Source organism: Hypanus sabinus, chromosome 12 (assembly GCF_030144855.1).
Source record: "Hypanus sabinus isolate sHypSab1 chromosome 12, sHypSab1.hap1, whole genome shotgun sequence".
In the NCBI taxonomy this organism is placed as follows: Eukaryota; Metazoa; Chordata; class Chondrichthyes; order Myliobatiformes; family Dasyatidae; genus Hypanus; species Hypanus sabinus.
The window spans coordinates 50157915-50174158 of NC_082717.1; the positions used below are offsets into that span (position 1 = coordinate 50157915).

The following is a 16244-nucleotide window of genomic DNA, read 5'->3' on the forward strand; positions in this document are numbered from 1 at the left end:
TGAAGTATCCCACACACCCTGCTTATGCACTGTTTGGCCTACTCCCATCAGGGAAGACACTACAGAGCATCCACGCTCGGACCACTAGACTCAAAAACAGTTACTTCCCCCAAGTTGTCAGGCTTGTCACTTCCACTTCCACCCATTAACCCACCCAACCCCATCAGCATTACATCTACATCAGCCATCCTCTCCACAGCCCTATGAATATAAGCTAGCTATGGATATAAACTAGTTTTATTTATATATGGTCACACTCAACATTGTGGTTATGGGATTGTTTTTACATTTTTATTTACTGAGTATGTGTATTTCTTTTTGCATCGAACACAGAGTAATAATTATTCAATTTTCTTTTATACTCGTGTACTGAAGAATGATAATAAATAATCTTGAATCTTTCTGGATTTAAAAACTTTTCCCATCAACAACAGGCTTATTAGATCCCTTTCTCTTTCCTTCCTCTTATATTTTCTACCTACCAGTCTGCTGGAGTCATTCCAGAATAAATAGAATTTTGGAAGATGACAACTAGAATATCCACAATCTCAATAGCCAACTTTCCAAAACTTAGGGATATCACTCATCAGGTCCTTTTGATTTCTCAGTTTTCAGATTCATTAACCTCCCTGATAGTATTTTGTTTATTCCTTCATTTACAGTGGAGCCTCGATGCTCTATTATTTCTGGGTATCTTTGTGTCTTCCACTGTGAAGCCAACACAAAATATTTATTCTATAGTCCACAATATGGAAAGAATCTACATTTCGGGTAACTAGTCTTTTCTTTTCATATATTAGTAAAAGCTCTTAATGTCTGTGTTGTCCATTGTTGTACCCTTTAATATCTTTCCTAGTTCATCACATTATGATCACTATTGCCGTATTTTCTTTCCAACAAGAGTGTAAATTAACCTTTCTCATTGCCAAATGATCTGCTTGCTCAACAGTTCCTGAACATACTGATCTCGAAACTTCACTCAACTTCACCTGCCCATCACATAACTGTTCCTACAACTAATGGACTCACTTCTAAGGAATCTCCTCTCATGTTCTTAATATCTATTGCTCATCTGTTTATCATTTTTTTTTCTCTTTCTTTTGTATTTGCACAGTTCGTTGTCTTTCGCACACTGGTTGTCTGCCTTGTTGGTTTGGTCTTTCATTGATTCTATTATGAGTATGCCTACAAGAAAATGAATCTCAGCTTTGTCTATGGTGGCATATATGTACATTGATAATATACACTGGATAGCACAATGTTGTACTGTACAGCAATTGAATGCAGAGCTGGAGAAATGGTGGGAAGGGTTTAGATTTCTAATGTATCACTCTACAGTACAGGTAACCACATTCAATTCCCATTGCTGCCTGTAAGGAGTACGTATTTTCTCCATGTGACCACGTGGGTTTCCTTTGGGTGCTCCGGTTTCCTCCCAGAGTCTAAAGACATACTGGTTGATAGAGTAATTGGTCATTGTAAATTGTCTCATGATTAAGCTAGGAGTAAATTGGGGATTGCTAGGTGGCATGTCTTGAAGGGCCAGAATGGCCTACTCTGCGCTGTATCCAATAATCAAAAATATATATTTCCTTTGAACTTTTAGAAATTCCTTTTCTATCGTATTAGTATATTTCCAGACTATATGTGAATTGCTATTACTCCCATATTACTTTGTCCATCCTGTTATATGCATCTTTCATTTCCTCACTATGCTTTTCCTTATATCACAACTACCATTCAGAGAGCAATGAATAACTTCCACCAATGCTTTCTGATCTCTATTGCTTCTGAGCTCCATCCAACCTGATTATAATTCCATACCACAAATTTCCAACCCAATGTTTTTCTAACATCAACAATGATGCCATTCCTCAATTCGATTGCCAACCTCCTCATTTTTCCTTTATCCTCTCTAATCCTTGAATAGGCTAGAATATTTAGTTCCCTGCTCGTGGTCGTATTTTGTAATTATAATTAGATCACAGCATAATGTTTTCTTCCTTGTTGCAGCTGTAGTGTGTATTTACATATAAAGGCTCTAAGTTTGGCTTTTTAATATTTTTCCATACTTTGATCTACTTGGCAGCTTGCCAGTCTTTCCTTTGCCTATATATTTTGCTTATTAATTTTCTCTTCTAGTTTTCTTCCACTTCTGCTCTCTGGACTCAAACATTGCCAAGCTAATTTAAACCAGCCCCCTTGAGCACCAGCAACCCATATACCAACTGACCAACTCCTCCCCAAAAGGCATATTGCACTGTCTAACTGGTGCAGGTACAGGTCCCACCTGCTCCAGAAATGGACCTGATATATCAGAAATCTTAATCCCTCCCACCCTTTTTCCAGCTCTTCATTCCATTGCTCTAATCTCAAAGTTATGTACTTGTTCCTTTACAACATTTGAGATACACCTGAGATTAATAACCTTTAAATTCCTGCTTTTTAATCTCATCCCTAGTTTCCTAAAATCTTCATACAGGATTATATTCTTCCATTTACTTTTATCATGTGGACCACAACTTTTACATCTTCACCCTCTCCCTTCGAGATGCTCTGCAGCTGTCCTGTGCCATTGTTAATCCTCGGAAGCAGGGAAGTAACATAGTACCCTCGCACTTTGAAGCACCTTTCTATCTCTCTAATGACTGAGTTCCTGATTACTGTTGTTATCTTACCTCTCAGCTCTGATTGTAGTTAGTGAGCTAATGGGACCCCTTGATTACTTATCAGCTCCTGGTGCATATCCAGCCTTCTCTATCTGCATACTTTTAAATCTGCTAATGAAATAACTTCCTATCCATGGTCCTGTCCCGCAGAGATTAGAGCTACCCACTGTTTGACAGGAAGCGGTATATACTGATTGAGAAAGTGAGGAGACAGACAAAACTACCAATATGTCATATCATCTGGGCAATTAAACATTTGGAAAGTTATTGGCCTAGAAGATGTAATGTGGCAACTTAGGTGATTCATATAGATTGTCATATAACAGCAGGGTTAGGTTTGGAGTGGACTTTGGGATCAGGGAATTATGCCTTCAAGTAATCTGCGGGATAGGACATTTTGTAGTTGGAGGTTGGGGAGAGGGGAGTGGTGCTTCCATGTCAGGCATAGTTGTGGGGTTGACATCAGAAGGTAGAGGCATAATGAGGCAAAGAGAATAAAGGATCAAAATATAGAAGCCTTACTAACAGAATATAAATCCTGGGACAAAGTTGTGTATCCAGCCAAAATCAAATCTTTTAAAAAATTAGATTGTTCAATTTCTGCAATTTACTGGCCAGCCTCATAATTTGAAAGCCAGAGTAATATAGACTCCTGCTGATCACAGACTTTATAGTTCATTAGTTAGAGGATGTATGGAACAGGTCAACAGAGAATACATCCCTTGTAAACATTCAAAATGCTCATGAAGAATTATTTTAGGAAATTTTATTTATACACGCCCGCCACACCTTACGAATGCCCAACGTGTTCAGCCACACAGACAAATAAACACTTAGGAGACTGTATTTGCCAGCTGCTGTAAGGCTGCAGGTGTCCTCTACAGCTGTATTTCCAATCTGCAAACTGTACGGGTTATGAACAGTTCATGTGCAAAGAACTTGAAAGGAAATAGGGATAAATTCTGGAAATTGTAGGTTGGAGAGTTTCACATCAGTGGTAGGGGAGCTATTGGAGAGCGTTCTCAGAGAAAACCATGGCCTAATTAGGGACAGTCAGCATGGCTTAGTGAGGAGTAAATCGTGTTGTACTAACTTGATTTAATTTTTTGAGGAGGTGAACAAGGTGGTTGATGAAGCTGTGGATGTTGTCTGCATGGATTTTAGTAAGTCATTTGATAAGGTAAGCTCATCAAGAAGGTGAAGATGAATGGAATCCATGGTGAGCTGGCCACATGTAATCACAACTGCCTTGCACATAGGAGACAGGGAGTAGAGGCAATGTGTCTTAATCTGGCTGGAGGTCTGTGATTAGTGGCATTCTACAGGGATCTATTCAGGGATACATGTAAGTGTCTTGTATGAGAACATGGATGGAATTTGTAAGTTAGCTGATAATACAATGATTGATGTAGCTTGGATGGTGTTGAAGATTGCCAAAGGATACAGTGGGATGTAGGTCAGTAGATATGTAGATATGGACAGAGAAATAGCAGATGGAGCTCTATCTGGGCAAGTACAACGTGTTATATTTTGGGAGATCAAATGTAAAAGGAGTGAGTACAGTCAATGGCAACATTTTAGGCCCTTAATATTTTGATGTTAGGAGGGATCTTGGGGTTCAAGTCTGTAGCTCCCTGAAATTGGTTGCCCATGGTAAGGAAGCCATATGACATGAATGGCTTTATTATTTGAAGCATTAAGTTCAATAGGCAGGAGGTTATGTTGCAACTTTATAGAATAGTGGTTGGGCCACATCTGGAATATTGCTTTCAGGCCAATCAAAACTGTGCTGGCTCTGAGCAGAGTAATTCCTTCAGTCCCAACTCCCAACTCATTTTTCAAAGCTTTGCAAATTATTTTCTCTCATATTTCTGATCAGTTCATTTTCAAAAAACCCATTTAATGCTTAAGAGCCACTTGGGTTTAACAACCAGGAACCAGACTTTAGACAGTTGAAACTAAATGTGAATTGCCAGATCCACCTGCTTCTGCTGTTCGCCTTGAGACTGAGGCACGGCAGTGTTGCTCCTTACCCAGAGTCTACTGTCTCACCCCAGCTCTCAGGCACTCAACTTTCCTCTCTGTGATTCACTAAGTCGGGGGTCGGCAACCCGCGGCTCCGGAGCCACATGTGGCTCTTTTACGTCTGTGCTGCGGGTCCCTGTTGCTTTGGGAAATAAATGGTCAGTATTTAATTAAAATGTATTTTATGTTAGTTTGTTAGTTTTTGAAATGTAATTCTAAATTTGAAGATTATGGTGATCTTGTACAATCTAAATAAGACGTTGTGGCGACCCATTTCCTGACACATCCGAACCGGCTCACAATTAGCCAGCGTTCAGGCTAAGGGAGATAGCCTACGGGGGTTTATGAGTACGTGTCTTTTGCAGCATCCGCGCCCATGGGGGGGGCGGGTTGAGGGAGGCTTAAAAGCAAGGCTGTTTAGTTCGAATAAAGCTATCTTTGACTGCAGTTTACTGACTGCGTGTAGCACACCGCTACAACGTGTTTTTATCGCTGGCTGTCCAGAGGGGAGGTGCTGAAACGCTTTGTCGCGTGTCTGGAAGAAGTGAAAACTTTCCTGGGCAGCAAAGGGCTCACCTTTCCTGAGCTGGAACAGCCAGAGTGGCTGGAAAAGCTACACTTCATGGTAGACATGACAGCGCACCTGAACACGCTGAACACAGCTCTTCAGGGGTAAGGACGTACAGCCCTACACATGTTGGAGGATGTTTTGGCATTCGAGCGCAAGTTGACAGTGCTTGCCAGAGATTTACAGAAACGCACATTGTCTCACTTCCCCAATTTGAGAGAGTTCAAACAAGGTCACGACATGATAAATTCGGAGTATTTACATTCTGCAATCATCGCAATGCAAACATCGTTTGGGAAACACTTCTGTGAGTTCAGAGAGGAAAAAAACACATTATCCTTCCCGGTCACTCCCCTAAGCATCGATCCATCCCTACTGAATACAACTGCATTGTCAGGTGTGAGTCAACCTGACCAAGTATGATAAATATTTTAATTGCCTATTATTTTACATATATTCATATGTTTTCATTGTTCAGTGAAATAGTCCTTTTATTTTTCAGGTTGACAGCTGGCTGACGTTATTTTTGGTTTGCTGCTGGCGGCAAATTTAAGTTTGGCGTTTTTCATAAACACAAGAAGGACTCAAATAGACATTGAGTATTTTACTTAAAAGTAACCTTTAACCCAACGTCTTTTTTTCGGAGTTCAGAATGTTTTTGTTGCATGCAGAAATGTAATTTCGTTTTCTCTGCAGGAGTTCATCAATTTCATAAATGCAACACATTATAGTTTGTTTATACATAGCATAAAGGCAAAAGAAAACGTTGTATGCAGTGTTATTTCATTTTAAATGTCAAACGGGTTTTGCGGCTCCCAGTGTTTTCTTTTCTGTGGGAAACGGGTCCAAGTGGCTCTTTCAGTGGTAAAGGTTGCTGACCCCTGCACTAAGTCATGCATAAAGCATGTCAGCAATTTCCTCCATCATCTCCTTGCCTGTCATTTCTTCCCACCCAGACACCAATGTCAGAGTCCATTGATATTATTGTCACTACGTGTTTGGTGCAGAGGCACTAAATTTCTTCAACCACACAAGATGTTTCACACTACTAACATCCTCTGAGCAAGATTTTCAATTTATTATTCAGCTTCTTGGTGGCAATATTATTATTACGATGTTGGCCCCTGGTTTCCATACAAAAGTAAACTTACTACCTCTACTCTGTCCAAACAGATCATAAAAGGATCTCCTTCAGCTCAGATATCCACATTATCTTTTCAAGAGGACAGATGCCCAGCCTCAGAACTCATGTAGCCTTGTGTGTTGAATAATTTTACTAACCTTACTTCTGCTTCAATATCTTGTCACTACCATTCTGGCCCTGGACCAGGATATTCCTTGCCTTGTGGACCCAAATGTAGCAATCTTCCGGGAAGCAAGTTTCATTCTCATTAACACGACCCTCTACATCACACAGTATCTCTGAGCATGTGGCCTCAAAGAATAGGTATGTCAGCTGGAATGCCCCGCCCAACTCAAAGTTGCATAAACAAATAGGCGTTTTATTGTAGACTGTGCTGAAGTCATGTTGGAATCAAATTTGGAAATGTTACCTGCTGGATTGAAATGGAGAGGACGTTACTGAAACTGAATGATTGAGAATGCCTCTGAAGGTCACAAGCTTACAAAAAGTATGAAGAAGTAAAACTAATATCAGAGGGGGGATTTCTGGAATGCCTATGATAAGGTTTTTAGGGCAGCTTGTGATGTGATTGAGCCCACTAGGGGATCAGCTACTTTGGATTGGGTGTTGTGCAATGAACAAGAATTGATTAGAGACCTTAAAGTAAAGGAGCACTTATGAGCCAGTGATCATAATATGCTAGGATTCACCCTGCAATTTGAGAAGGAGAAGCTAAAGTCAGATGCATCAGTATTACAGTGGAGTAAAGGGAATTAAGGAGGCATGAGAGATGAGTTGGCTAAAATGAATTTGAGAAAACACTGACAGGGATGATGGCAAATCAGCAATAGTTGGAATTTCTGGGAGCAATTTGGAAAGCACAGGATAGATACATCCCAAAAAGAAAGAAGTATTCTAAAGGCAGGATGCCACAACAATGGCTGACAGGAGAAGTCAAAGCCAACATAAAAGCCTATGAGAAGGAATATAATAGAGCAAAAGTTAGTGGTAAGATAGAGGTCTTGGAAGTTTTTAAAAAACAAAATGAGGCAACTTAAAAAATCACAAAGAAAGAAAATATGGAATAAAAAGTTAAGCTAGCCAATACTATTAAAGAGGACATCAAAAGTTTCTTCAAATACATAAAGTTTAAAAGAGAAGTGAGAGTAAATATAGGACTATTGGAAAATGATGCAATTCAGGTAGTAATGGGGGACAAGGAAATAGCAAATAAACTGAACAAGTATTTTGTATCAGCCTTCATGATGGAAGGCACTAGCAATATGCTGGAAGTTCAAGTAGGTCAGGGGGCAGAAGTGTGCGTAGTTGCCAATACTAGGGAGAAGGTTCTTGGGAAAACAAAGGGACTGAAGGTAGCTATGTCACCTGGATCATAGGATGTACACCACAAAGTTCAGGAAGAGGTGGCTTAAGAGATCGTGTTTAGTGGCGATCATTCAAAAATCAATTGTTTCTGCCATGGTTCCAGAGATCTCATCTCTTTGAGAGACAGAGGCAGAAGAAAGGAAATTAATGGTCAGTTAGTCAGACTTCAGTGGTTGGGAAGATGTTGCAGTTGATTGTTAAGGATGTGGCTTCAGGGTACATGGAAGCACATGATAAAATAGGTCTTAGTCAGCATGCTTTCCTTATGGGAAAAAATTGCCTGTCATATCTGTTGGAATTCTGAAGAAATAACAAGCAGGATAGACAAAGGAGATTCAGTGGATGTTGCGTACTTAGATTTTTTGAACTCCTTTGACAAGGTGCATACATAAATCTGCTTCACAAGTTAACAGCACATTGTATTACAAGAAAGACTTTAAGCATGGATAAAGCAGTAGCTGAATGGCAGGAGGCAAAAAGTGGGAATAAAGGGAGCCTTCTCTGGTTGGCTGCTGGTGATGTGGTGTTCCACAGGGTCCGTGTTGGGGCTGCTTCTTTTTACATTGTATGTCTGTGGATGACACAAAGATAGGGCAGGTAGTTTTGAGAAAGTAGGGAGGCTACAGAAGGACTTAGAAAAATTAGGACAATGGGCAAAGAAGTATCAGATGGAATACAGTGTCATGAAGTGTATGTTAATGCACTTTGGTAGAAGAAATAAGAGAGTAGATTCTTTCCTAAATGGAAAGAAATTTCAAAACTCTGAGATGTAAGGGAAATTGGGAGTCCTCGTGTAGGATTCCCTAAAGTTTAAATTGCTGGTGAAGTTGGTGGTGAGGAAAACAAATATGATGCTAACATTCATTTCAAGAGGACTAGAAAATAAAACAAGTATGTAATATTCAGACTTCATAAAGCACTGGCGAGGCCTTACTTAAAGAATTATGAGCAGTTTTATCTAAGAAAGGATGTGCTGAAATTGGAACAGATTCAAAGGAGGGAAATGATTTTGGAATTGAAAGGCTTGTCATATGCAATACATTTTGATGGCTCTGTTCTCTAATCACTGGAATTCAAAAGTATGAAGGGTGAACTCATTGAAACCAATCAAATGTTGAAAGGTCTAGATAGAGTGGATGTGGAGACGATGCTTCCTATGGTGGGGGAGTCTAAGACCAGAGGACTCAGCCTCAAAATAGAGGTATTTCATTTTACAATGAAGGTGAGGAGGAATTTCTTTAGCCAAACAGTGATGAATCTGTGGAAATCATTGCCACTCGTGGCTTGTAGAAGCCAAATCATTAGGTATATTTAAGGCAGTGGTTGTTAGATTCTTGATTAGTCAGGGCATGAAGTATGGGGAGAAGGAAGAAAATTGGAGTTAAGAAGGAATTTGGTTCAGCCATCAATAATTGATGAATGTTGATCAAGTGATTAATTGATGAACAATTGATCGATAATTAATTTATTTTAAATTCTTCTATAAAATATAATTTTTTTTCTGTTAAATGGGATTAGATAAATAATGACCCTTGGTGGTCATTATTTATCTAATCCCATTTAACAGAAACAATTAATTAGCAATACAAGCACTTAAGAATTAAATTAGAAAATAAAACAACATATCAAAGTTATAAAATTCCTTACTGATAATATTAATTAAAAGTCAGGTTACAATTCATAAACTAATTGTTCTTTTCTGTGCTAAACTTAAAAAATTTGTGGCCAAGGTTGCAGATAATACAAAGATAGGTGGAGGAGCAGGAGATGGTCTGTAAAATGCCCCGCGTAGGATGGGAGAATGGGCAAAGTACTTGCAAATGGAATACAGCTTCAGGCAGTGTATTGTCATCCACTGTGGAATAAAAGTGTGGTCTTTTCAAAATGGGGGGAGAATTCAGAAATCAATAATGTAAAAAGGCTTAGGAGTCCTAGTGCAGGATTCTACAAAAGTTAACTTGTAGATTGAGTAATTATTTAAAAAAGCAAATACAATGTTAGCATTCATTTTAAAAGGACGACAATACAAAAGTAAAGATGCAATGCCAGATTATTCATTTTAATGCTATGAATAGGAAGCAAAATACTCTTTAGATAAGCAGAAACTAGTTTATTGATATATCCAGGGATTGTTGATGGAACTATAGAATCTTAGAAATGTATAGCGCTGAAGCGGGCCCCTACACTCCCAGCCTTCCACCCTCCCTCTTCTTGCTGATGATTATACCTATCTGCACTCACCTCTGTTGTCTGCATTAGGCCAATAGCCTTCTACTCCTTTTCTATCCTAGTATCTCCAAATACCTTTAAAATATCACAATTATATCCTTTGACAACTCTTTCCAATTATTCACAACCCTCAGTGTGTAAAAACTTACCACTCTGATTTTAAATCACTCCTTTCGCTTGAACTTTTGCCCTCTCATCCTTGACTCAGATGTATGCAACCAGGTGACCATTGAATACAATTTTTTATCGTTAAAGTGCACTTATGTATTCACCTTGGTAATGCTAAAATAGCTGCCTGTGCCTTTAAGAGAAAACGGTGACATCATATTGCACGTGTGGAGTAAAACAAAGAGTTACCATGTTCTAGAGAGAACAATGTTCAGGTGTTTTTACCAGGTTTGGTGAGGAAAGGTTTTCACAAGTAAATTGATCAGCGCTGGAATAGCGTGGTTGCCTGAATTTCCTTATCAGCCTACTAGAGTGAGCAAGGTGAACTCGTTTCAGGGTCTAGCCTATATGTGTTCAGAAGTTAAGCATGTGTAAGCCAAAAATTGCCACTACCATATTGTATATTTTGTTTTATTTATTTTCATACTGCATACGTAACAAGGGTATGGTCTGAAATTAAGCTGAGATGGTAACAATGGGAACTGTTTTTTTTATTCATTTCATCATTTTTGTTTTTATACCCTCTTTCTGCATTAAAACTTCTAAAACAGATAAAGGAATTAAAAGACCCCAAAAATAAATACTTGTTATCCTGAATGTGTATTTTTCCCCAGGCTACTAAATGTATGATCATTTGTGAAATAGAAAAAGTGGGAATACAAATACAAAAACAATTAGTAAGATAAAGGTGTTGGGTACAACTAAACGACTGACTGCATTTCTATGGGCCTTAGTGAAATTATGCCTGGAGAACTATGTGCTGCTCTTGTCTCATCTTGGAAGTGGGCCAGTGTAGATTCAATAGATTGCTCTCTGTACTCTTACCAGAGGGATGGGGAAACAAATCCACCGTAATTCCTGTTACTGAAAATACCTTGATCTTCTCCTCCCCACTACTACTTAAGTGTGAGTAGAATGAGCCTCAATCCTGCTTCTCCATAGCCAGATAGTCTTTTTATAATCTAAGGATTAGGTAAAAAGGAATGATGTTTCTAGTTACAAATATCAGAAGCCAATGCAGCAAACGTGATGCCTTTTGGTGAGAATCAGCAGGAAAAAGGAAGACTAAGGTGAATATTATTTAAGGATGGATATTTTTCCTGTACTACGATACTGTTTCATATTCAGTCTTGCAATCCATTTATTTTGAATCACCTCTCTATTCAGTAATGTGTGTAACTGACATCATTAATGCAAAACTAATTTAAACAGCCAGTCTTTAAGTACAGATATCTTTGCTTAAATTCTAAAAAAAATTGTAATTAACCATTAATGAACCTCATGTTTCTTAATCCTGATTCTGTGTTCAATTTTTGTAGCACTGTTGGATTTTTCAAAAGCTTTAGACACATTTTGCTTCTAATCCCTTCCTGCACATTTAACCATGTACTTCTTTAATCCAATTGAGAATACATTGGCTCATCTCATTCATCGGAAGATTCTCATCCATCTTCACAGAATATCCTTTAACTTGTTTCATTAAAGTTCTCCAATAAGAAGAAATGTCAGCTACTTTTTCACTGAATATATATAATACTCAAATGCACCTATGTATTTCAATGATATAATATGTAGGCATTGTATCCTCTTTCATAATTTGTCAAATATTCCATCTAATATGAATGATATTTAACTCATCAAAGTTATTGTTTGTCATTTGCAGCACTGAATTAAGGAAAGCAAGTACTGTCTTTGCTTTATTATGGTTATGCCTACCTTCAACCAACTACCACCACACCCCAACTAGGGGTTTATTTTAGAAATTTATTCACAAAATATACCTTCAATAAAGCTCTTGGGGAGAGTAAATCAGAAGGGTACTGTTATAAATGTTATTTGTTTATGGTATAGCCAGTACATGCTGTGCCTTAAACCGACGTAAAGAATTTTGTTTTAGCTAAGTGAATTTGTAGCTTCAAAGGAATTTAACTTTCTGGTAATTAAAAATGTATTCTTTTATAGATTATAAGAAACATGAAATATCTGGGCACAACTGTTAATGAATACAGACTACAGTTATGAACATGGTTTAAAGACACATATCAATAAATTGTACGTATTATTGAAAACATTGTGAAAAGTAAAAGTAGAACAAGCAAGTTATGTCAATCAATAAGATGGTGACTAATCTGTCCTTTGGCCTCCACTCCTTCCTTGCTCATTCCCCAAAGTTCTTGATTCACTTGACCAAAAAATATACTTTTCAATCTTGAATATACTTACTGACATGGCATTGACAACTCTCTTGTGTGGACAATCTTAAAATTGCCAATCCTTTTAACTGGTAATTACTTATTCTGAAACTCTGCCTTATTGAGCTATCGTACCAGGAAAATTTTGTCACACAGGCAAGCTTCCCCAAAACCGTACAAGCATTCACCTCTCATTGTTATAAACAACAGACAATATAGTCGGATTCTGTTCAACCTTTCCTCATAGGCTAATGCCCTTTCTCCGTGAATCAATCCGATGAACCAGCTCAGCACTATCTCTAAAGCAAATACAATGGCTTCCAGTGAACTGGATAATCAGCATCTATGGAAAGGGTAAACAGTCGATATTTCTTAAGAACCTAAGAACATAAGAAATAGGAGCAGGAGTAGGCCATTCAGCCCATTGAGCCTGCCCCGCCATTCAATAAGATCATGGCTGATCTGTCTGTAAATGCAGCTCTATCTATCTGCCTTTTCCCTATAAAACTTAATTCTCCTACTATGTAAAAATCTGTCTAACTGTATCTTAAATATATTTAGTGAAGAAGCCTCAACTGCTTCCCTGGGCAAAGAATTCCACAGATTCACCACTCTCTGGAAAAAACAGTTTCTTCTCATCTCCATCCTAAATCTTCTCCCCTGAATTTCGAGACAATGTCCCCTGGTTCTAGTCTCACCTACCAATGGAAACAGCCTTCCTACTATCGTATCTATCCCTTTCAAAATTTTGTATGTTTCTATAAGATCCCCTCCCATTCATCTGAATTCCAGAGAGTATAGTCCAGGTGACTCAATCGCTCATCATAGGTTAACCCCTTCATCTCTGGAATCAACCTGGTGAACCACCTCTGCACTGCCTCCAAAGCCAGTACATCCTTCCTCAAGTATGGAGACCAGAACTGCACACAGCACTCCAAGCGCGGTTTCACCAGTACCCCGTATAGTTGCAGCATGACCTCCCTGCTCTTAAATTCAATCCCTCTAGCAATGAAGGCCAATATTCCATTTGCCTTCTTAATAACCTGTTGCACCTGCAGGAAACTTTTTGCAATTCATGCACAAGCACTCCCATGTCCCTCTGCACAACAGCATGCTGCAATCTTTTACCACTTAAATAATAATCTGCTCTTCTATTATTCCTTCCAGAGTGGATAATCTTGCATTTACCAATATTGTATTCCATCTGCCAGACCTTGGCCCATTCACTTAACCTATCTATATCCACATCCTCTGTACAATTTGCTTTTCCACTCAGGTTAGTGTCATCAGAAAATTTTGTCATGCTACACTCAGTCACCTCTTCCAAATCATCAATGTAAGCGGTAAATAGCTGCGGGCCCAGCACCAACCCCTGCAGCACCCCACTGTTCACACTGACAGTCAACCGGAGAAACACACATTTATACCAACTCTCTGCCTTCTATTGGTTAACCAATCCACTATCCATGCCAATACACTTCCTCCGACTCCATGCATCCGTATCTTATTTATAAGTCTCTTGTGTGGCATCTTATCGAACGCCTTCTGGAGATCCAAGTATACGACATCTACCTGTTCCCCTCTATCCACTGCACTCATTGCATCCTCAATGAACTCCAGTAAGTTTGTCAAACAGGACCTGCCCTTTCTAAATCCATGCTGCGTCTGTCTAATGGAACTGCTCCTTTCTAAATGTTTCACTATTTCTTCCTTAGTGGCAGCTTCAAGCATTTTCCCAACTACAAATGTTAAACTAACTGGCCTATAGGTGCCTGTCTTTTGCCTACATCCTTTTTCAAAGAGCGGTGTGACATTTCCTGTCTTCCAATCCACCAGGACCTGCCCAGAGTCTAGAGAATTTTGGCACATGATTACCAACGCGTCTACTATAACCTCCACCAACTCCTTCAGCACCCTGGGATGCATTCCATCAGGACTAGGGGACTTATCTACATTTTCAGGCCGAGACTCTTCATCAGGACTGGAGAAAATAAGATGTAAGATAGTGCAAGAAGCTGGGGGGAAGGGAGGAAGAAGTACAAGTTGGTGGGTGATTCGTAAAACTGGGAGAGGGGGACGGGTGAAGTACAGAGCTGAGGAGCTGAAAAGTGAAAGAGATAAAGGGCTGGAGGAGGAGAAATATGATAGGAGAGGGTAGAGGATCATGGAAAAAAGGGAAGGGGAAGGAGAACCAGAGGGATGTGATGGGCAGGTTAGGAGATGAAGTGAAAGGGGGAAAACAGAAAATGGGAATGGGAACTTCCCCCACTTTCTGCTTTCAGCAGGAATTGCTCTCTATGCAACTCCCTTGTCCATTTATCCCTCCCCACTGATCTCCCTCCTGGTATTTATCCTTACAAGTGGAATAAGTGCCATACCTGCCCCTACATCTCCTCCCTCACTACCAATCAGAACCATAGACAGTCCTTCCAGGTCAAGTGACACTTCACCTGTGAGTCTGTTGGGGTCACCTTCTATATATAATGCTCCTGGTGTGGCCTCCTGTATATCGGTGAGATGTGACGTAGATTGTGAGGCCACTTCACTGAGCACCTAGGCTCCGTCTGCCAGAGAAACGTAATCTGCTGTTGCCCACCAATTTCAATTCTACTTCCCATTCTGACATGTCAGTCCATTCTGGTGATGAGGCTATATACAGGTTGGAGGAGCAACACCCTATATTCTGTCTGGGTAGCCTCCAACCTGATGGCATTAACATCGATCTCTCGAACTTTCCAAAAATTTCCCCCTCCCTTCATTCTTCCCACATTTCCCTCTCTCACCTCATCTCCTTACCTGCCCATCTGGTGCTCCTCTTTCCTTTCTTCTATGGTCTTCAGTCCTCCCTTATCAGATTCCCTCTTCTCCAGCCCTTGACTTCACACCCTCCCCACCCTGGTTTCACCAATCACCTACCATCTTGTACTTCTTCCCACCTTGCCCCACCTTCTTGTACTAACTTCTCATCTTCTATTTTCCAGTCCTGATGAAGGATCTTGGCCTGAAACATCGATTGTTTACTCTTTTCCATAGATGCTGCCTTTTCCTGGCCTGCTGAGTTCCTCCAGTATTATGTGTGTGTTGCCTGGACTTCCAGCATCTGCAGGTTATCTCGGAATTGGACCATAGATTAGTCAGGAGAGCCACTTATTTACAACACTTAAAGAACAAGAACAAATTGAGAAAGTAGCCAGGGCTCCCTTCAGGACACTATACCACTTAACTGGGACATGAGACTGTTTCCGAACAGTTTCCAAGTAGTGTCAGTCACATACACTTGTATAGACATTAGACACTACATTGTGTTTAGAGCAAACAGTTTTTAAACAGCTTCAGTTGTGTGTTTCTTGTGTTCAAAAATCAGTGATTTGTCCTTAATGCTACAAGGAAAATGAAAATTTAGAAGATGCAATCGTCAACAGCATTGTATGAAAGTAGTCCATTATCTACACTACATGCCTGTGCTGATTTACAGACAAGCAAAAGAACGCAGAAGTCGATGAACTCCTCCTTCAATAACTATTAGGAAGTAATGCACAGTTTTATAATACTGCAGTAGCATTAACAGTGTTCTCATTTGTTCTGTATTTTAAATACATAATTTCTTACTCACTTAAGTGGTAGTTCATCATTTTCATACTTTTTTGAAAACTATTTCTATGAAATTTTTGTTAATTGGGACAGCTGCTTAATTGGGTCACAATATACTAGTCCCAGTGTGTCCCAAGTGACTGGAACCACAGTATATCCCTCCTCAAATAAAACCATACAGAGCACTGTAGGTGTAGTTTTGTCAAAACCTTTTTGTGGGAAGGCTTTCTTACCATTGTATTTCTTCATTTTTTCATCAAAGGCTTCCTTTATCTTCATAATTACTTGCTGCA

The 16244-nt window shown here is 39.4% G+C and overlaps 1 protein-coding gene across 12 annotated transcripts in view; it reads right to left on the reverse strand.

Moving 5' to 3' along the window:
- Nucleotides 1–16244, reverse strand: part of nrxn1a (neurexin 1a) — a 1527797-nt gene that overhangs the window by 84543 nt on the left and 1427010 nt on the right. Inside the window, exon 21 of one of the 12 annotated variants that reach the window (XM_059985912.1) lies at nucleotides 1132–1144. The exons of the other annotated variants lie outside the window; for them this stretch is intronic. Coding sequence (XP_059841895.1) covers nucleotides 1132–1144 — 13 coding nt within the window. The remainder of the gene's footprint in view (nucleotides 1–1131; nucleotides 1145–16244) is intronic. 12 annotated transcript variants of the gene reach the window in all.